The sequence below is a fragment of the Poecilia mexicana genome, unplaced genomic scaffold, assembly GCF_051168715.1.
Source record: "Poecilia mexicana isolate PSO_F unplaced genomic scaffold, ASM5116871v1 scaffold_10, whole genome shotgun sequence".
In the NCBI taxonomy this organism is placed as follows: domain Eukaryota; kingdom Metazoa; phylum Chordata; class Actinopteri; order Cyprinodontiformes; family Poeciliidae; genus Poecilia; species Poecilia mexicana.
This window is the reverse complement of record NW_028263379.1, coordinates 15,118,437-15,137,744: the sequence shown is the minus strand read 5'-3', so window position 1 is coordinate 15,137,744 and position 19,308 is coordinate 15,118,437. Positions and strand designations below refer to the sequence as shown.

Here is a 19,308-nt window from a genome sequence, read left to right as displayed (position 1 = left end):
GCCAAGGTTTGTACATCGATCCGAAGCCCCAACAAGTCAGCTGGAGAAAGGTTTTAAGATGTTCGCCTCGTTATACATTTAGTGATACGAAGGTGAGTTTTACTTAAACTTTGTGGCTAACATTAACGTTAGCTTATGCTAGTAGGCAATATTCTCGGACATTGTTCTTGTAAAATGTGCTATTTAAGTATCTAAACATTCTAACGGACAATGTATTTATCTTATTTTCAAGTATATTATGTGTGTTTATTGTCGTTAGTGTCACAGACTAACGGGGAGGTTACGGTTCAGACTTTTTACTTCCGAAGCCTGACGGAGCTCAACAAGCCTCATAGCTTGACAGTAGCGCAGCTCTGGTGTCAGAGATCTGGTTCAGCTGTTCAGGTTCAAAGTTGCTGCTTTTAGAAAAATATGACCGTGTTGCTTCGTGTCTCCGTGTTATTTCATTTTATTACCTTTGCATGTTTCTTGTGAAGAGCTCAGATAGGACGGTGTTTACAGCAGTATGTACAGGCGGATCAGTTGCTCGGCTGTCTGGCTCTGGTCTGTTCTCTCGTTCCCATAAACTCTTTCAGGCTGAATATAGAAGTGATTCCATGGAAAATAACTCAGGGAGGCTCCTTTATTTACCATCCGTATCCCCGGTAGTTTTAGGCTGATCCGGAGTGAAGTGAAGGCTGCAAACTTTGCTGTGCAGCGTTAGCTGGTAGCGACAGATATTTACAAGCATCTTCTTAATTCAGGATCGCTTGGAAATTAACGAAAACTTAAAAGTTATTAGGAAGACAACAATGTTAATAGTATTGTTTCTTTGCATCTGAAATACGACTTAGTCTTTTCTACCAGTCATGGTAACTCAAAGCGGAAAAAAGTGAGCCGCATTAGCTCCTGGAGATGTGACGTCAACTCCTTAGGTGCAAAGAGCCCATGTGGACTGGTACACTTGCCCCACTATTTTTTGTCTGAAGAAATTAGCCAAATATCCAGCCAGCTTGTATGAAAACCTTGTGGAAGGATAAACACAATGCTCACCCCAAGTCATACAGTTTAATGCCAAGTACTAAGGACATAAACTTCGCTCACTCTTTATTCTGGCCTTTACCAAATCATGTTGGTAACCCTAACTGGCCTGAAACGGGGTAAAAGTTGTGTATCTATGAAAAAAAATCTATGTCTCGACTTGGTTGAAATAAACTACGTGGTTCAAATGCATATGTGTATGCAAGAGGACCATAGGCCACTCCAAAAGCAGGAAGCACAAATAATTGTGGGTAAATACAATCGAAGCAAAGACTCACATGTCTAACGCTAGGGGGAGAAAATGGCTTGTGGTCTTTTGTCAAAGACAAAAGAGAAATCTTACAACGGCTATAATCTAACAAAGCTCCATTTTTCTTTATATTTTGTGAGGTAAAAAGTTGTAGTCATTGTTGTAACAGACCCTTTAAATACTTGAATGTACTTCTGCATTACTGCACATTTTTGTTTAATGTAATCTACTATTACTTATGTTAAAATATGTCCTGGAAAAAAAAGTAAGTCAAAAGTAACTCATCCTTTATTATGAAACCAGAAAATAAGTTGTGGGTCACTGCTTAAAAAATGGAAGCAACACACTCACAAAAAAATATCAATACATACATACATAGTCATAATAATTATAAATGTTTATGATTACCACATACCAAGCTTACTTATATAGCAAATCTACAAACAACAATAGCTGACCAAGGTGATTTACACCGTAAGAAATAAAAAAAATAAGCAAAATAATCTATATAAATGTCTCAAAAGTTTTTGTGCACAGAGATGTGCTGCTTAAGTAGAATAGCAAGCCACAAAAATGTCAAAAAATGAGCAGATGTTTAAAGTTATCAAGGGTTTGTGCATCTCTAATCTTCAAAGGCATCTTATGGGTCACAACAGAAAACACTCAGTCGCCTCTGTTTTTCACTCTAATTCTGGGGTTGCCTATAAGCAGTTGACCAGTGGATAGAAGAGCTCTGTCTGGATTATGAGAGTGAAGCGGAAAGAAACAGCCACTAAATGAAAACTGCGCCTTTTTTTACACTTTCTGACAGTGGTTTTATTTGTTCCCTCACAGACTTTCCTATTCAGACTTTAACTTGTGCATAAACATCTTCCTCAGTATTCAACTGCTTCTTCTTCGTCCCTCGTGTGCTTTTTCTTCCAGAGAATTGCAAAGCAGCATAGTCCAGATTCTCGTTGTCCTTTACAGAAAACAAATAGATCAATAAATAGTCACATTGCTACATAAATGTGTTGGAAATGATTTAAATTAATCTTTACTTACAGTGTATTCTCCTGGTTCAGTCATGTTATCATGCGTGGCTGGTGAAGAGGTGCTTCCTGTCCCTAAATATAAAGGCAATCAGAAATATGTTGCATTCAAACACAGAAGATATACTGAATTTTGAACTTGAAATAAAAAAGTAAAAGTAAAACTGTTTGAAAAAGTGTAAGAAAAAGAATTCTTAAATCTAGTGATATTTTATATTTTCTCCAGAGTATGTTAAAGAGTTTTAAACAGATGAACGAGATATTAAACTAGAGGCTTTAGTAATGTTATATATTGGTTTAATTTTTTTTTCTTAACTAGTCAGGTACCACATTGCAAACCATATTTACCTGTTTACACACTTTGGTAAAAAAAATTTTCAGAGTATAATGCACCATTAATTGGTGCATTATACTACAAGAGGTTCAGGAACCTCTTGTAGTGTTGGACCAATCTATATATATATATATATATATATATATATAAAGTCAAGAAATAGTTAACTACTTCATCTTATATTTAAGTTATACTTGAAAAACACAAGCAAGTTGAATGTTCTAGTTATTCAGTTTGAGTAATAATGGCTATTAAGATATTTTACCTATTCAAATTCAATAAACAATACTTACCTTTAACTTGTTTGCATGCTGCCTTTGGGGTTCGGTAGCAGATCAAAATAAAATTTACAATGACCGAAATGACCAAACATGTTATTGTTATCACCAGCGCATTATTTTTTGGGTCTTTTGTTTGCTCTACACAAAAAAGACAGAAACATACTGTCACTTTAAAAAATACTTTTTTTTTTACTAATACTTTCTATTACTTTATGAGCAGTTATTTTTTCTATTCTAAAAATCATACCAGTTTGTTGATTTTGTTTTGCTCCAGTTCCAAGGAAAATCTCTCCGCATGAGGCAACAGCACAATAATATTTCCCAGTATCAGATGCTCTGATGTTCTTGGAGAACATGCACCTCCTCTGCAAATTGGATTTCTTTTGACATTCATCATTTCTGTCTCCATGAACGTAGATGACATTTGGATGAGACTGATCTGATTTGACCTTGAACCAAAACACATTGATGTCTTCTGGACATGCATTGTGGTTAAAGTCAGACATCACTGAACACTGAAGAGTCAAGGAGTTGCTTTCATGATCTCGATCTGATGCTTTTGCCTCCTGCACAATTTGGTACTTTGGTATATTTGCAGAGTTTCCTGAAGCACAGAACACAGATTTTGTTAATTGTAACTATTGTGACATATGACAGACATTTATTGAGATGTTGGTTTGTCATCAAATAATGCTAGTTAAAACAATATCACAATACTCCCTGTAGGAAAAAAATGTTAAACCAGAGACAGATTCTTTTATGAGGTATACAAAACTACAGAAAATACATTTTTAAAACCTCTTGACAATATATTTTTAACATTTTATCATGTTTTACAGGGTAAAAATAAATATTTGAACATAGAATCCAGCTTTCAGCAGTTATTTTAACATTACCTGTTAATAGCAAATAGGTCCCATGCCAATAATTCTCGGTCCAGTCAATAACCGCGCAGTGATACATTCCTTCATCTTCTTGAACTGTGCTTAGAATTGTCAGACTGTTGATGTCTTCATTTTTTGATGCATGCACTCTTGAGGAAGAAAAATCTGGCCCGTAAGCAGGTTCTGCGTGTTTTCGCAGCTTTACAATTAATCTCAGCGTCTGGCCTGCATTCTGTTTGTACCAGTGAAGCTCATTATTGTTAATCTTTTCAGCAGGAAGCGAACATGTAAAAGTTGCTGGGTCACCTAGAGGAACTGTGGTCACTGGTACCAAGGTATCTACATCGTATTTTAAAAAGAGAACAACATGATAACTGAGTTACAAAAAGCCACAACATGAGAGTAAGGTAATAGGGCAACTGAAAACCCAAACAGGTACAAATTAAAATGGCACATATTTATCAAAGTATAAGAACTTACATCCTTGATGAAGAAGAAGCAGTACGACCAACAACTGAATCATCCTGACAAATGTCTTCATAGGAGCAATTTTTCATATTTAAGTTACAGAAGGAGGTCTTATGTTCCTTAGAGCGATCTGATTGGTTATCTCCAAATATACAATGATAGAGCATTTCCTGCCACAGTGGTCTCTCCCCCCCCCCCCCCCCCCTTTAAGATGCGTTGTCCCAAATTCTTGCAATGTAATGATGAAGCTTCAAGTAATTCTCACAGCAAGTTATAAATACAAGAACAATTTTTGTTAAGACATTGCCAGGCAATTAAAGTCGCTACTTAAATCTGGACCCCATATGCAGTCAATCAATAGATATGACAGTCATTGCATTTCAATCAGTACTCTGTAACAAGGGGTAATACCTCAACTTTTCAGTTTCTGGACCAGATAAACTGTCTTAGTGTAGCTCATTTAATTACTTTTTCAAGCTTTCAGTTAGAAAAGTTCAACTTTTTCCTTTTAAAAAGAGTCTATGAGTGGCATTAGAAAAACTATTTGATCTTGTCAAATGTGAACATGTTTATCATGTGAAATGTTGGCTAATTGGTCATTTTTCTATGTTTTTAAGAATAATATTGAATATTTTTTCCGAGAAAGACTATCGAGTTGTAGCAAAGTAGTTGCTCAGTGTTGCTTCCAAGTATTGATTCTGTGATTGGAGCCTCTGATACAGATGACAAGCTCTTCTCTACAGATGATGCTGTGCTTAGTGTTAATACTTCTGCTTTGTTTTCAACCACCTCTTATTGCTTTCAGTTCAATTCAATTCAGTTTGTTTATATCAGACCAGTAATAGTTTGTTAGAAAATATGCACGACTGTACTGATCACGTTTTAAAATGCTACAAAATCTAAGGTCCTGATGTCGGATGATTGAAACAAGTATTTTAAGTTTATTTTGCTTCAGTATCTTCTTTCAGTATCTTAGAATATTTTTTTTAAACAACAAAGCCAAACTGATTGTCCAGTACCATGGACAGTGCCATCCCAGAGGTTGGATTAAAATATACTGGAAGGCAGTTGATGTTTACTATTAGCAGCAAATCTCTAGACTTAGACAAACTTAGAGTTTATGACCATTTCAACAAACTTTGAAATTACTACTGAAATCAACACGTCTTAAATTGTCTCTGTAAATTGCAAGGCTTCAGTAAAGCATTTGCTTGTCTTTATTTTTGTCAGTCTGCTTTCATCTGTTCACAAAACAAAAACTCGACCCCCGGCCCCAGTTTTCACCCTGGTTTCACTTCAGCTCTTGTACATCTTGATATGTGAAAGAGGTAACCTGGAAAGAAAAAGCCACACAAGAAGAGACTTGAACTTCATGCCTGGTTTTGACACAAGAAAGTACTTGCTTCTGAAGCCCGTTCATTGATTCAAATAAGTTCTCTTTTGATGTCACATGTAATTTGAAGTCTAAAAAAAGATGATTACTCTTTGGTGGTGGTAAGAGATCATGGGGCCAGTGTGATTTCAAATTATTTATTTGAGATTGAGGAAACAAAGGGTAATTGTTTCCAGCTGACAACTTTTACCTAAGCAATACGTGTATGACTTAGGGGGGATTTCCCAAGCAAAAGTCTCTAAAGGACTGAGCTCTATGTACGGATCCTCATGTAGGCCTTTTGAATGCACTCACTGCTTTAACAATAGCAGCCAAGTTGTTTTGTACCATCCTTTACATGAGATGGTGTTGGTCAGCTTATTTTTCAGATCAGAGAGAATCTAAGGATTATATGGTGCCTCTCTTTCTTAGTGATGAACCTTTGAGTTGCTTCAACACATATAAATCATAGAACAAAAGTGGAAAATGGAGGATGTGAAAAATATTTCACCCTTTATCCACTGTGACATAACTGGATAATTTGGCACCTTTAAATATTATTTAAGTCACCTATTGGCTTTCTATTTAATTAAGCGACATTTTACACATGAACTTCTAAACTGTATGGACAGTTATTAGGCATGTCTCATTTTTGAGATTTATGATTATTGATCACCAATTACAGTTTTATGGTTGATACAAAATGTTAATGAACCTCAAACACAAATGTTTAAGAAAGGAAAATGGATGTTTCACTCTTCTGAGAAAAATATCTGTATGTTCACAATTTTTCTGAAGCTATTTTTGCACAGAATTATTAAATAACAAAATTAAAACACATTTTTCCATCTCACATTTTTATTTATTTTAGGACTAGAAACAAAAACCACCAAACTTTCCAATAAACATTTGACATTTTTAGCAAAAATCAGTGACCAGTGTTGCCACCCTTCTTTTCACCAACACTGATAAGCTTTCCATTCATGTCACTTTCTCGTTCTGTTAACGATTCACTTTGTGCAGCAGCAAACCACATCCTCCCAGACAGCTCAGAGAGGTCGACTGTTTTCCTTCACTATAAATATCCTGCTTCAGAACTGCCCACAAGTTCTCAATTGGGTTCAGGTCAGTTCAGTAAGGGAGCCTTTACTAGCAAGCCATGCAGATGAATACTTAGACACATGTGATGGAACATTGTCATCCAAAACAATCATTGTCTTTTTGGAAGATACAGACTTCTTCCTGTACCACTACTTGAAGAAAGTATCCTCTGAAAACTGGCAGTAAGTTTGAGAGTTAATTTCAAACCAGTCTTCAACCTGAAAAGGTTCAACCAGGTAATTTTTAATATTACCAGCCCATACCAGCACCCCTCCTCCACCTTACTTCTTCTGTCTGACTCTAAGTGGAGCTCTGTTCCCGTTGATCCAGCCGCAGGCCCATTCATTTGGTCCAGTAAGAATCACTCTCATTTCATCAATAAAATCCTTTGAAAAAATTGTCTTCAGATATGTCTTGGTTCAGACTGGACCCATCAGCTTAAGTGTCATGTGCAGTAGCGGTCAGGTTTCAGACTTCCTTACCCTGGCAATGTCTCTGGAGGCTGAAGATCTTGTACTTCCAGGTACTCCAGGTAGGTTGTGGCTATGGAATATGATGGAACTGGAGGATAACATGCTTCATGCTTCAATCTTCTCAAAACCTTTGCAGTTAACTTGTATTTTATTTTTCTCAACACTTTTCTTGGAACCATGTTTTTTTGCCACAAAACATGTGATGGTTCTGTGATCATGCAATTTCAAAAGTGATGCATTCTTCGGAGATAAGTTTGGTAATTCTTAACTTTTCAGAATCAATTAAATCTCCTTTTTGCACCATTTTGCATAAATAAAAGAGGCTGCCTAATCATTATCCACACCTTGATATACAATGTTATCCTCCCTTGGCCTCATGCACTCTCATTCACAGGGAGGGTATGATTAAATCCATTAAGCTTGGGGTTAGAAAATACCCCTAAAGATATGATAAAAAATACTTGCTTGCCTAAATGTGCACACAGTGTATTTTAACTTGATTGCATTAGGTTACAATGATATTTTCACATTTTCCAAAGGAAAATACCTTTTTCCTTGTGTTTTTTCTTAATAGTTTCAAGATCAAAACCTTGATCATGAATCGTATCAGTTCCTAAATGCTCTTTTTTCCACATATAAAGACATTTATTGAATGACAAATAGAAAACAAATATATAACACAGTTGATAAATTTTTGTTCGCATTAATTTGTTATTTTTAGAAAAATAATTTTGGTCACAAAATTATTTAGAGTAGCAAAGAAAGCCAGAAATGACATGAAGACCTGGACAAAATTTTGAACAAAGAACATTACATTTCAAGTATCCTACAGGTAGGCAGCTCTATTACAAAAACAAAACAAAAAAAACCTAAATATTTTCTTACAAAGACAAAACATATTCATAAAAACATCAACGCATTGTTTTTAGCATACAGTCGAAATATGATAGATCTTATTTTATTCACAGTTCTGCTTATTTTACTAAAGCAATATGATCTAAACAACTATCTATTCAATGTTTAGTTACAGGCGACACCAAAGATCTCGAGTCCAAAAACTGACTGGTGTGAACTTTCTGTCTCTATGGTTGTTTCAGGGATCCACTTCCTGGTTTCTTATGCTGAAGACAACCACAGAGTACAACTGTCCATATTCACCCGCCTTGGAAAATAGAAAAGATTGATCAAAATATATAACTACACAAAATGTAACTATTAAAATTAAAATATAAATTTTAATACTTTACCTGTCGTTTTTTCTCACATCTATAGTACTTGTGTAGGTCAACACCAGCTGTTTTTTGGAACAAATATATATATTAATAGGATTGATGCACTTTTACACAGAAATTAACTGTTAACTTGTATTACCTTTGTTGTCCATATACTTGCTTGTGCTCATGGAGAATATCAGCACAACTGTTGAAATAAGACTTAAAGCTAAAACCACGCAGAATGGAAGAAAAGCTGTGTTGATATCTTGGAACCACAAGTTGAACCCTAAATCATTATTTAAACAGGAGGGAAACTTGAGTTACAATGAGTAAAAGCTAATTGCCTTTGTAGTTACTGTCACATTATTTTTTCCAATATACATCATACATAAAATAGAAAATCATCATACATCAAACTACACAGTTACCTTGAACTTTGGCTTTTGTTCCATTTCCAATAAATATTTCTCCACATGTGGCCACAGCGCAGTAGTAAGTACCGTTGTCAATGGAGCTGATGTTTTTAGAAAATGCACATCTCCTCTGAGAGTCATTTCTCTTATTGCAGTCATCAAGCTTGTTTCCATCTACATAAATGATGTGTGGATGGGAGTTGTGTGATCTGGCTCTGAACCAGAATACACTGAGGTCTTCTGGACACATCTTGTCAGAATTGGAGAGGACCGAACACTGTAGAGTCACAGAGTCTCCTGGAAGGTGCGAATCTGCTGCCGTCAGCTGTTGAACGATAGTATGCTTTGATGTCCTCTCAGCGTTTTCTATTGAAGAAAAAAACAGTAATCAAAACTTTTTTAGTATCTTTAAACACAATTTAGAAAATTAAGGACAGAGTCAAATTGAAGACATATTTACCCACAGTTTCTCTCTTTCTTGTTTTTCTTAAGTTCTTGGTCTCTGAGTGGCTTTAATTATTTAAAATGTTCATTCACAAAGTGATGACGTTTTGGGTGTGGCTTATGCAATTCAAATATAAAATCTTATTTTGATTGTCCCAATGTTTTTTTTAGAGCAATTACAGGTGAGCATATAGAATTGTAGTTGTACTGGAAGTGATTTTCCAATCTCACCAGGTAAAATTATATCTGATAATAAACTTAGTGAGAGAGGTGATATTTCATCATAAGTGACAGAATTGTTCAAAGTTGCTGAAGCAGCAACAAATACAAGCACTTATATTTTTACATTACCTTTTAAATACAAATAGGTCCCCTGCCATTCGTTTTCTGCCCAGTCGATGGTAGCACAGTGATACATCCCTTCATCTTCTGGAACTGTTCTCAGTATTGTCAGTCTGCTAACAGTCTCATTTTTTGATGCAGTCATTCTTGAGGAAGAAAATTCCTGCCCAAATGCAGGATCTGCATGCTTCCGCAGCTTCACAATCAATGCAAGAGTATCCCCTGTTGTCTGTTTGTACCACTGGACTTCATTGTTGCTCAGCTTATTACCAGGAAATTGGCATGTAAAAGTTGCTGGTTCACCAAGAGCAACTGTTTTGACTGGGACCAACATATCTGCATTTTGGAAAGAAGTACGACAAAATTTAAAAAGTAAGATTAGAATAAAGAAAATGGCAGACGATGTCAAAAGATATGTAAAATAAAGACATTAGCTGTCATTAATCTAATAGGAATTCAACTACATGAAACATTTAAATGAATGCGGGTTTAACTTACATCCCTGAGGAAGGAAAAGCAGTGCAACCAACAAAAGATCCATCTTGACACTACCTTCTTTGACAGACTTGTTCTTGCCTAAGTTAGAGAAGGAGGTGTGGTGTTCCAGGATGTCTTTGTTTGTTTTTTTGTTTTGTTTTTTTTAAATATCCAATCAAAGAACATTTGTCGCCACAATCGCTCTTCCCTTTTCCGGTTCTTTGTCTTGGTTATTGTACTTTAATGACTGTAAAGTCACCAAGACATTGTATAAAATTTATGCCATGTCACTATATTATCTCACCTCATGCAGATGTGTTAGTCGTAAATGTCTAAAATCTGTACAGGCAAATTGTTTTCTTTATGCATCACTGGACATTATTAGGTTGTGATAATCAGAACATATAGGAAATTGTTCAAAATTTGCTCATATTTAAGGGGTAATTTATAGACAGACACAAGAGTCTTTGCATTTTAACCCAAATTTCTGTCTATAAATAAGCTTGCCAACTCCTTACCGCATTTAAAGCCGCGTTCTTCTGTTTGTGAAGTCAAAGTGAGTGCTCACTATTGATAACCAGTAATACAGACAAACCAGTAATATAGCTCATTAATCTATTCTTTAGCTTTATAAATTGACATGGTGGACATGCACTACAACAAACTCAATCACTAGACCAAGATATATTGTCATATTTTATTAGGAGTGATCAACTGCAGTCCTCAGTGCTTGACATGCTGAAGTTTTAGATCTATTACAGCTCCTACACATAACAAAAAATGGAGACGACTAGCAAATTCAGGGAGACTTTCTAAATCAATGCCTTAGACGTTTTTACTCATAGTCAATGCTACTAAAATCTGATAAATTAATTACACAAGAAGGTTCTTGGTTTAAATCCTGGTCTTAGTGTTTTTATGCATGGAGTTTGTGTGTTGTGCTGGTGCATCCCTCCATTCTTTCTGGGAACTCCAGCTTTCTCCAATAGTCCAAAAACACAATTGATTGGTCTAAATTGTCCTTATGCATATGTGAAGTGTCATAGTTGTTTGTCCTGTGTGTCTCTGTGTTTCCCTCTGAAGGAGTGGCAACCTGTCCAGTCTCATAACCGCTGCGAACTGGCAATCGATTGCTCAGCATTTCAGGATTTGCAAGATAATCACTGAACATCGGAAGGTCAAACTTGGTTGGAGTAAAAACCCTCCTGAACGTCTTTTTAGCCTAATGACACTTACCTCATGTCTTCTTTTGTTCTAAAAACCCAAAGTTACAAAATACCCATGTACATCTGAAACTTACCTCAAGCCTCTAGCAGGTAAATCCAATAATGCATTGGCTTTTGCAAAACAATAATTTTGCTGAGCAATAAGCAATTGCTTATGAATGTATTTTCAACATTTCCCTATGGGGTCACAAAAAGCTAATAAAACATAATAAATATTGAACACAGCACACATATACTGAACAACAGCATCTTTGCTTTTATTGGTAGCAGATAAACAAGTTTTCTTCAGAATTTTAATCTTCGTAATGACATGTGAAAGCAACCTCCAGGATCATAACAGCTAGTTATCAGGTCAGAAAACCAATAATTCCTGATGATTTTCTCAAACAATTTAAAGGCATCTTATCAGAACTTCCTTGATTTTCCTGTTTACTGTCTTTTTTTTTCTTTGTGTTAATATTTTAGAATTTGTGTTTTCATGAAAGTAACTTTTAAGAGCCAAGTGCAGGCGTATACTAATTAATAGATATTTGATTAGGACACAAGGTTGTCATTTTTTAATTGCATTTTTATGATGAAGAATTAACAGGTGATGTAGACTTTTTGTAGCCGAGTGGCTCCACATGTCAGTACATCATCAGGTGGCTTCAGCATGTTACTTGTTTCTGTAAAAGGACTCAGAAAACAACACAGCAGTCTACTGATTACAGTGTCCACCATTGCAAAGCAGGGATTGTAGATGCATGAAAGCTGAAACTGCAACTCTCCCCCATCAGTTCAGTGTTGTTTTTTCTTTCTTTTGACAAAGATGGCTTCCTTCACCCCTCTTTAAAACTATTCTCTCTGTCCTCAACCTGGACATAATGTCATCCAAGGTGTGGTGCAGTTGGCGCAGTTTCCATGCATTGGCGTTATGCTAATGCATGGCACGATGCAGGCACATGCTGAAAATAAAACTCTTTGGTTTAACCTGACATGGCCAGACTATCTATGCAGTTTCCTGCGGAAGCTTCGTGACGACCCATCCCCACCATTCTACTTCTTTCTTTAGCACACGATGTTCTTCAAGAGACAGAGAACACTGCCAGCATTCAACAACAAGCAGGTGTTTGTGGTGGAAGTTCCAGTCGTGCACCAATTATCGAAACACAATTATCTGTATCTGATCAAAGGTTTCACCCTCAACCGGCACACAAGCTGATAAGTGAAACAAGTAACCTGGATACAAAAACCACAAAAGAAGACTCGGAACTTTAGCCTCATTTTTGGACAGCAAAAGAAACTGTATGTCGTATAAGCAGGACTTGTGCTTGACATAGGCCACATACAGTTGCATTGGGAGGCAGCATCTGAAGGGGGTGCTGCTGCAACAACTTGCAGAAAAATCATAGACTGAAATAAATATCAATAATGTGCTGTCCTGACTGGTTCCCTTTTCTTGAGCTTTGTTAAAAATAAAAATAATTAAAATATAAACAAAAATCCTTCTTCCTTCACTCCGTTATTGACATCCTGATGCTTCTCCTCTTTCTCAATCAAATTCGACAAAAAGAAAATTCCACCCATCTACAAATGTGCCATGATCAGTTAATCCAAGGGAAGTAGATAAATAAATGTTTAAATCAATTAGCTTGTGTTTCAGTAAATTTGAAAACTGTTAGTGATTGCATGGGCTGCACAGTGGCGCAGTTGGTAGAGCTGTTGCCGTGCAGCAAGAAGGTTCTGGGTTCGATTCCCGGCCCCGGTCTTTCTGCATGGAGGTTGCATGTTCTCCCTGTGCATGTGTGGGTTTTCTCCGGGTACTCCGGTTTCCTCCCACAGTCCCAAAAACATGACTGTTAGGTTAATTGGTCTGTCTAAATTGCCCCTAGGTGTGTGTGTGTGTGTGTGCGCGCATGGTTGTGTGTCTGTGTTGCCCTGCGACAGACTGGCGACCTGTCCTGGATGTACCCCGCCTCTCGCCCGGAATGTTAGCTGGAGATAGGCACCAGCACCCCTCCCGACCCCACTGAGGGACAAGGGTGTTCAGAAAATGGATGGATGGATAGTGATTGCATGTTCCTGTCTAGCATGTTCCTTAAGTTGCAGTAGATGAGTGATGAAACATTACAAATAAAAAGCACATGGCCTAGCTCTCAGAGGATTGGCTGCAGAACCACTCTGTGAATATCCTGGAGTGACCAATCCAAAGTCCAGACTTGAATCTGATTGAGCAGATCTTTGGAAAGGTCACAAAATGTCTGCACAGACCAACCCCATCCAACCTGATGGAGCTTGAGATGTACTGCAAGAAGAATGAGCAAAACTGCCTAAATATAGATGTGCTGACTAAGCTTGTGGTATCACGTTTAAAAACACTTGATGCTGTAATTGCTGCCAAAGGTGGATCACCCTCCCAGGCATAAAGCAAAGGCTGGGAATACCTACATGAATGTGATTCATTGATTATCTATTTTTCATAAATGTACAAATTGCTCAAAAACTATTTTCCACATTTTCATAATGGGGAACTTGTGAGTAAAATATTAAGGAAAGAGATTAATTTAAAATAATTTGTAATAAGGCTGTAATATGACAAAATGTTGAAAAAGTGAAGAGCTGTGAATGCTTTCTGGATGCATTGTATTTACTAATACTTATTGCATTACTATAAGGTTCCAGAATGTCAACAAGCAGAGCTGTTTCAGTGTGAAAAAAATGTAATGTATTTATGTTTTTTCTTGTTATAAGCAAGGTGTTTTTAAGGTATATTTTATCTCGGTAAATTAGGCGGAAAAGCTGAATTTTAGTTTATTTATTAAAAATCACCATCCATCACCATCCATCCACCATTATATCAACATTTATACTTCTTTTTTTAACAAAAAAAGATGCTAGTACTTATTGTTTTTATTTAAAAAATGTTGCATCTGTAACTAAATATCCAGCTGAAATCACTTTGAAAGATTAAAAACAATACAACCAAGACGGTAGAAACTTTTGAGTCTGTGAAAATACTGCAAATGGCAAACATATGCGTTTACTGTATTCTTTAGAGTATAGAACAACAAGAAGAAAATATTTTCATTTTATTCACTCCCTCTGTGAGATTTATTTCTTAGTGTTTCACTTGTGAATACACACTTTCTTCAGTCTCCATCTCTCTCTTTGGTTTTCCTTTCGTCCTTTTAGCTCCAGAGAAACGTAACGCAGCATAGTTTAGATCATGTTCCTCTTCAATCTGTCAAGCAAATGAAGGATTTATTAAAAATGTTATTACTATACCAGTTGTTTTTTTTGTTATTTTTACTTACAGTAAAATCTTTTGACTGCGTGGATTGTTTTGCTCGAGAACAAGAGGCTTCTTTCCCTGCGTATCCACAGAAGAGAAATATGGTCATGTATTTAACCCAGCATTTTGTTTGATTAGATTATTCATAATATACTAGAAGCATGTTATTTCACACTGTGATAACAGAACAGCATGTTAAACCAGTTCATGTCACTTTAATTTATAGTTTTCTCCAAAACCATTTAAGAATCTTTCTTGAATAAATGCCCTTTTGTATTTACTTTTATCTATTTTTTATGAAAAGTGTCATTTAGCACTTACCTTTAACAAGTTTGCATGATGATCTTTGGATTTGGCAACAGAAAAATATATTTATAATCACAGAAATTACCAAGCAGGTAATTGTTATCACCAGGGTGATAAAGTCATCTTGAGATGTAGCTATAAATGAAAGATGCACAAAATAGTTATAGTTTCTGAGGAAAACATAAAAACATTGTTTATCTAATTTCATCACTTGCTTACATTAATGTTATTAAATGTAAACACAAAATCGTACCAACATCCAATTGTGTTCCATTCCCAAAGAATATCTCTCCACATGTGGCCACAGCACAGTAGAAAGTCGCATCAGAGGCGTTGACCGTCTTAGAGAAGTTATACACACATCTCTGCTGAGAGTCCAGTTTCTCTTCACATTTGTTTTCTCTGTTTCCATCAGTGTAGATGATGTTTGGGAGAGATTTGTCTCCGGCTCTTATCCAGAACAAATTCAGATCTCCTGAACATTTCTTGCCGTCAGAGTTGGAGAGGACCGAACACTGAAGAGTCACTGGGTCTCCTGGATGAACTGGATGTGATATTGTAGGAATCTGAACAACTGTGTAATTTGAAGACACCACAGTGTTTCCTAAATAAAAGATATTTTTTTGTTAGAGACTACAATTCAAAAATTTTAAACATTTTTCTTGGTAAGTCTTAGCAAACTGTTCAGAGTTTTTTATTGATCAATCCATTGGGATAGTTTTATTTGTACTATGATTAATACTTTAATATGTGGTTAGTAGATAACAATATTGAAAACATATTAAGGCACTTTTTTAAATAGGTTGATTGTTACTTTTTGAGTTGAACTCAACTTGCAATTAGATTCCTCTGTTGGATTATCATTAATTTCTTAATCACTTACTGAAGTAGTTTAGACAAGTTACACATAATCTTTAATTTGTTCATTTTGATATGTTTCTATTATGTAAAGCTCTTTGAACTGCTTTGCTACTGAAATATGTGTTATCAATATATTAAACTTGAATTAAAATTTACTAAACCTAACAGATAATAGACTTGCCTTCACTATGTGAAGATTACTTCCATTGAGAAGAAACCTGTTGTTCAAATTAGGTGATTAATTTAATCCTAAATCTGTCAGGATCATAAATACTTTTTAGTTTAAATGTATTCTTGTGAGCAGAAGTAACAGTTTTTAAAAAGTCAAAATCAAAAATACATTTCACAAATACATTTAAAAAACTTGTTGCGATGGATCACTACATTTGATTGCATGTAGTGAAAAAACCTGGTAAAAGGTTATGAGCAAACTCATCCATCTAGCTCCCTTTTCAGTTGACCTCTGGGAGATGCTAGAGGTCTATTGAGAACCCCAGCTGGATTTTTGAACAGTTTACATACTGTTGCTATGAACCAATGATTAATCCCTGTGCCCACTTTTTCTTTTTACTTTTTGCTTCGTCACTTTAATTTACTTTCTTATGCATTTGTAAAGAAAAACAATTAATAATTTCCAACAGTTCACCCAATAATATATCTATTCTACATACTGATTCATACTCAGGATCGATGGTTAGCTGGTGTTTATCTTTAAATTTAGAAGTAGCTCAAATGTGATATGTGACAAACCGTGTTTTGGATAATCTTTAACTGGATTATTTATTAAGATGTCTTTTCATGTTTATACAGATCAAAAGAAAAATGTTTATTTGTAAGCATTTGTCTTGTTGAAGTATTTTTAAAAATTAAAATACCTTTTATCAGCAAAAAGGTTCCTTGCCAAATGTTCTTGTTCCAGTCAATCACAGAGCAGTGATACATGCCTTCGTCTCCTTCAGTCGTCTTCATAATCTTCAGATTGCTAATTTTCTCTGAATATGTTGCAGTCAGTCTTGAGGCCAAATATTCAGATCCATAAGTAGGCGTGGTATTTTCCAACAGCTTCACAATTAATTCCAGTGAATTTCCTGCACTTTGTTTGTACCAGTGAAGTTCACTACTGCTGGTTTTCTTTTCTTCTGGAAAAAAGCATTTCAAAGTTACAGGGTCTCCAAGCTGAACGATGGTCACTGGAACCAAGGCATCTGCAATATGAAGAATAAAAAATCGTGTTAACTCGCTATTCAGGACAAACAAGTAAGACACAACCTGCAAAAAAAGATAAATTATGAGGATACATAGGTTCAAAATCATATGCTCACTAACACTCAGAGGTTTTGTTTGTTATCTAACTTACATCCTTGGTGCAGGAGGATCAGTGTGAGCCATAACAGATTCATCTTTAAGCTGTTTTCACTGAAACACGAGGTTTTATTCCAGTGACAGAAGGAGGAGTGGTTACGAGACCATCTGATTGGTTATCTCAAAATGCACAATCTAAGACCCTTTCCTGCAGCAGAAGTCTTCCTCTTCTAGGGGCCAGGCCTTGTCATTATAGTAATAATCATTCGATTGTCATGTTGATGGTCAATAATTGAACAACACTTCAAATTGTGTTGTTTTCAAATGGAATCTGTTTAAGTTAGATTTTGACCTGAAAATCTTTTAATTGATGCAGATCAGTAGCAATAACACCAGGGTGCTATATATGGCAAAGTGAAAGCCAATTCACTAATTTAGTTATACAGATGTATGGTGATGTACTTTAGCTTTTTAAGTATGTCACAAATCCTCTGCAACTCCACTATTTAGATGAAGATATAAATACAGGTATTAATATGAAAACAGACATTCTGAATGCAGCAGGACAACATACCTTGGTAACTTCATCCTGAATTGACATGTCTCAAAAGGCTGTGATCTCTCAGGCTACAGTTTACATCACGTGCATTGACCTATTTAAAGGTGCAGTCACAGAGGGTGATGAGGATTACAACAGGCAAGCTCCACTGCAGAAGACATTTTGTTAAGCATAGTGATATACATATTCTCCTTTCTTTTATATGACTTTGTTTCTTTTTTTAGCTTCTGCGTTCATAAAACTATATTAGAAAAACTATACTTTATCATATCAGTTTTACTGTATTGTTTGTGCGTTTTAAAGTCAAACTCCACAGTAATCTACATAAAGTGTCTCATGTTCTCTGCGATGTGCCTTGTCTGTCTCCATGGAATTTCCTGTTTTAAGAAAGCCTCAAATCTTTAAAATATCTCGCTTTGTTTTGAAAAATACCAACAGACAAATTATAAAGTAGGATATATTCTTCCAAATTATTATGATTTGTAAAATGGTGGATCCAACAAAGACCTGATAGTCATTTGCTGGAAAAAATTGCAAAGCAGAAATAATGTCAATAAGTTGGTTTTGTGTTGCTAATTAAGTTTAGCAACCAGAGTTTTATCATTTCCAAGCTCACACACTCTAATCTTTCCTAAAACAGAATGTATGACATTGGACTTACAGAATTTATATGATCAAAGTCAAAACATTGATATACACCCATGTGGTGTATCTTACTGAGCTCATTCACATGTGTTGCCACCTGGACTTTTGCAAATCGATGCTGTTTAGGTATTTGTTTGTATGTGATATGACACTTATGGTTTTGTAATTTTTTCATCACTTCATAAAAACCAGGAAATATATCAAATTTTCTTGCTCTGTATGTTGGACTCTCCAAAAATGCCTCATATGTTGATTTAAATGAGGAGAATTGAGGGAATTTTTATACAACTTTAAATTTGTTATGACTTTTAGAGACTGTTGCATTTGATGCATAACATTTTAGCGAATATTTATTGTAATCAAGGGTGAAACATTTACAATGTTCTGCCTTGCCAGAATAAGGAATTTTATTTTTGCAATGAGAGTACAGTCTTATTTAGTGTTGCATTTTCATATTTCATGATGTTTAGATGTATGTTTAATGTCCTACACAAATAGTTCAATATTCAGCGAGTGCCCAAAAGTATAATGCCCAAAAGTGAATGAGTGTTCAAAAACTCCAGCAGCTCTGACCAATCAGCTAAGTTAAGCTTATTCTTTCCTCTCTCTCTCTCTAGCTCTCAGTGAAGGCGGATGTTTTTTTCCTCTGCTCCCTCCCTACCCACCTTCACCCTACTTGCTCTGTTTTAGTGCTGCTTTTTTGAAGTCTCTCTTTGCACATCCTCCGAATCTACAAATTATGGATCTGGTCAACTGGTCTCTCAATGAAATTGATCAAATTTTCTCATCGAGAAGACTGGGCAGAGGAGAGCCCACTTGGGGTTTACCCGGAGTGATACACCCTGGATTTATTTGGATTCATGATGACAGGATTTCTGCTGTTTGGAGTTGGCGGATGCCTGGCATGTTGACAAATTTGTGATGGATTGGGCCGACTAGCAAACACTCAGACTCACATGCTGTGGGATAGATGAGCAAGTGATTCTTGCTGAAATTTGCAGGCCAGCTGTGGACCCTAGAACTCACCATCAGAG

The 19,308-nt window shown here is 35.9% G+C and overlaps 3 protein-coding genes across 3 annotated transcripts; all 3 read right to left on the bottom strand.

The window, feature by feature from the left end:
• Window positions 1-1,426: 1,426 nt before the first annotated feature.
• LOC106923384 (uncharacterized) lies at window positions 1,427-4,323 on the bottom strand. The gene is made up of 6 exons (XM_088009712.1): window positions 4,281-4,323; window positions 3,813-4,139; window positions 3,164-3,520; window positions 2,929-3,054; window positions 2,315-2,376; window positions 1,427-2,231 (listed from the first exon to the last, which is right to left on the bottom strand). The coding sequence occupies exons 1-6, from the start codon at window positions 4,321-4,323 to the stop codon at window positions 2,115-2,117; spliced, it is 1,032 nt and encodes a 343-aa protein (XP_087865838.1). The 3' UTR covers window positions 1,427-2,114.
• Window positions 4,324-7,219: 2,896 nt separating this feature from the next.
• On the bottom strand, window positions 7,220-9,961 carry LOC106923363 (uncharacterized). The gene is made up of 3 exons (XM_088009711.1): window positions 9,637-9,961; window positions 8,857-9,231; window positions 7,220-7,284 (listed from the first exon to the last, which is right to left on the bottom strand). Exons 1-3 carry the CDS (start codon window positions 9,959-9,961, stop codon window positions 7,220-7,222), a joined length of 765 nt encoding a protein of 254 aa, XP_087865837.1.
• Window positions 9,962-14,109: 4,148 nt separating this feature from the next.
• Window positions 14,110-17,168, bottom strand: LOC106923376 (uncharacterized). The gene is made up of 6 exons (XM_014996364.2): window positions 17,126-17,168; window positions 16,644-16,973; window positions 15,161-15,511; window positions 14,923-15,042; window positions 14,624-14,679; window positions 14,110-14,550 (listed from the first exon to the last, which is right to left on the bottom strand). The coding sequence occupies exons 1-6, from the start codon at window positions 17,166-17,168 to the stop codon at window positions 14,428-14,430; spliced, it is 1,023 nt and encodes a 340-aa protein (XP_014851850.2). The 3' UTR covers window positions 14,110-14,427.
• Window positions 17,169-19,308: the final 2,140 nt, after the last annotated feature.

Coding starts and splice junctions, on each gene's coding strand:
- LOC106923376 (XM_014996364.2), bottom strand. CDS start 17,168: ATGAATCTGTTATGGCTCACACTGATCCTCCTGCACCAAGGAT. Junction 16,974..17,125: donor GATCCTCCTGCACCAAGGAT/GTAAGTTAGATA, acceptor TTCATATTGCAG/ATGCCTTGGTTCCAGTGACC. Junction 14,551..14,623: donor CGCAGTCAAAAGATTTTACT/GTAAGTAAAAAT, acceptor TTTGCTTGACAG/ATTGAAGAGGAACATGATCT.
- LOC106923363 (XM_088009711.1), bottom strand. CDS start 9,961: ATGTTGGTCCCAGTCAAAACAGTTGCTCTTGGTGAACCAGCAACTTTT. Junction 9,232..9,636: donor GACCTATTTGTATTTAAAAG/GTAATGTAAAAA, acceptor TAAAAAAGTTTT/GATTACTGTTTTTTTCTTCA. Junction 7,285..8,856: donor AACAAAAGCCAAAGTTCAAG/GTAACTGTGTAG, acceptor CATATTCCATAG/CCACAACCTACCTGGAGTAC.
- LOC106923384 (XM_088009712.1), bottom strand. CDS start 4,323: ATGATTCAGTTGTTGGTCGTACTGCTTCTTCTTCATCAAGGAT. Junction 3,521..3,812: donor GACCTATTTGCTATTAACAG/GTAATGTTAAAA, acceptor TCTGTGCTTCAG/GAAACTCTGCAAATATACCA. Junction 2,232..2,314: donor CTGAACCAGGAGAATACACT/GTAAGTAAAGAT, acceptor TTTTCTGTAAAG/GACAACGAGAATCTGGACTA.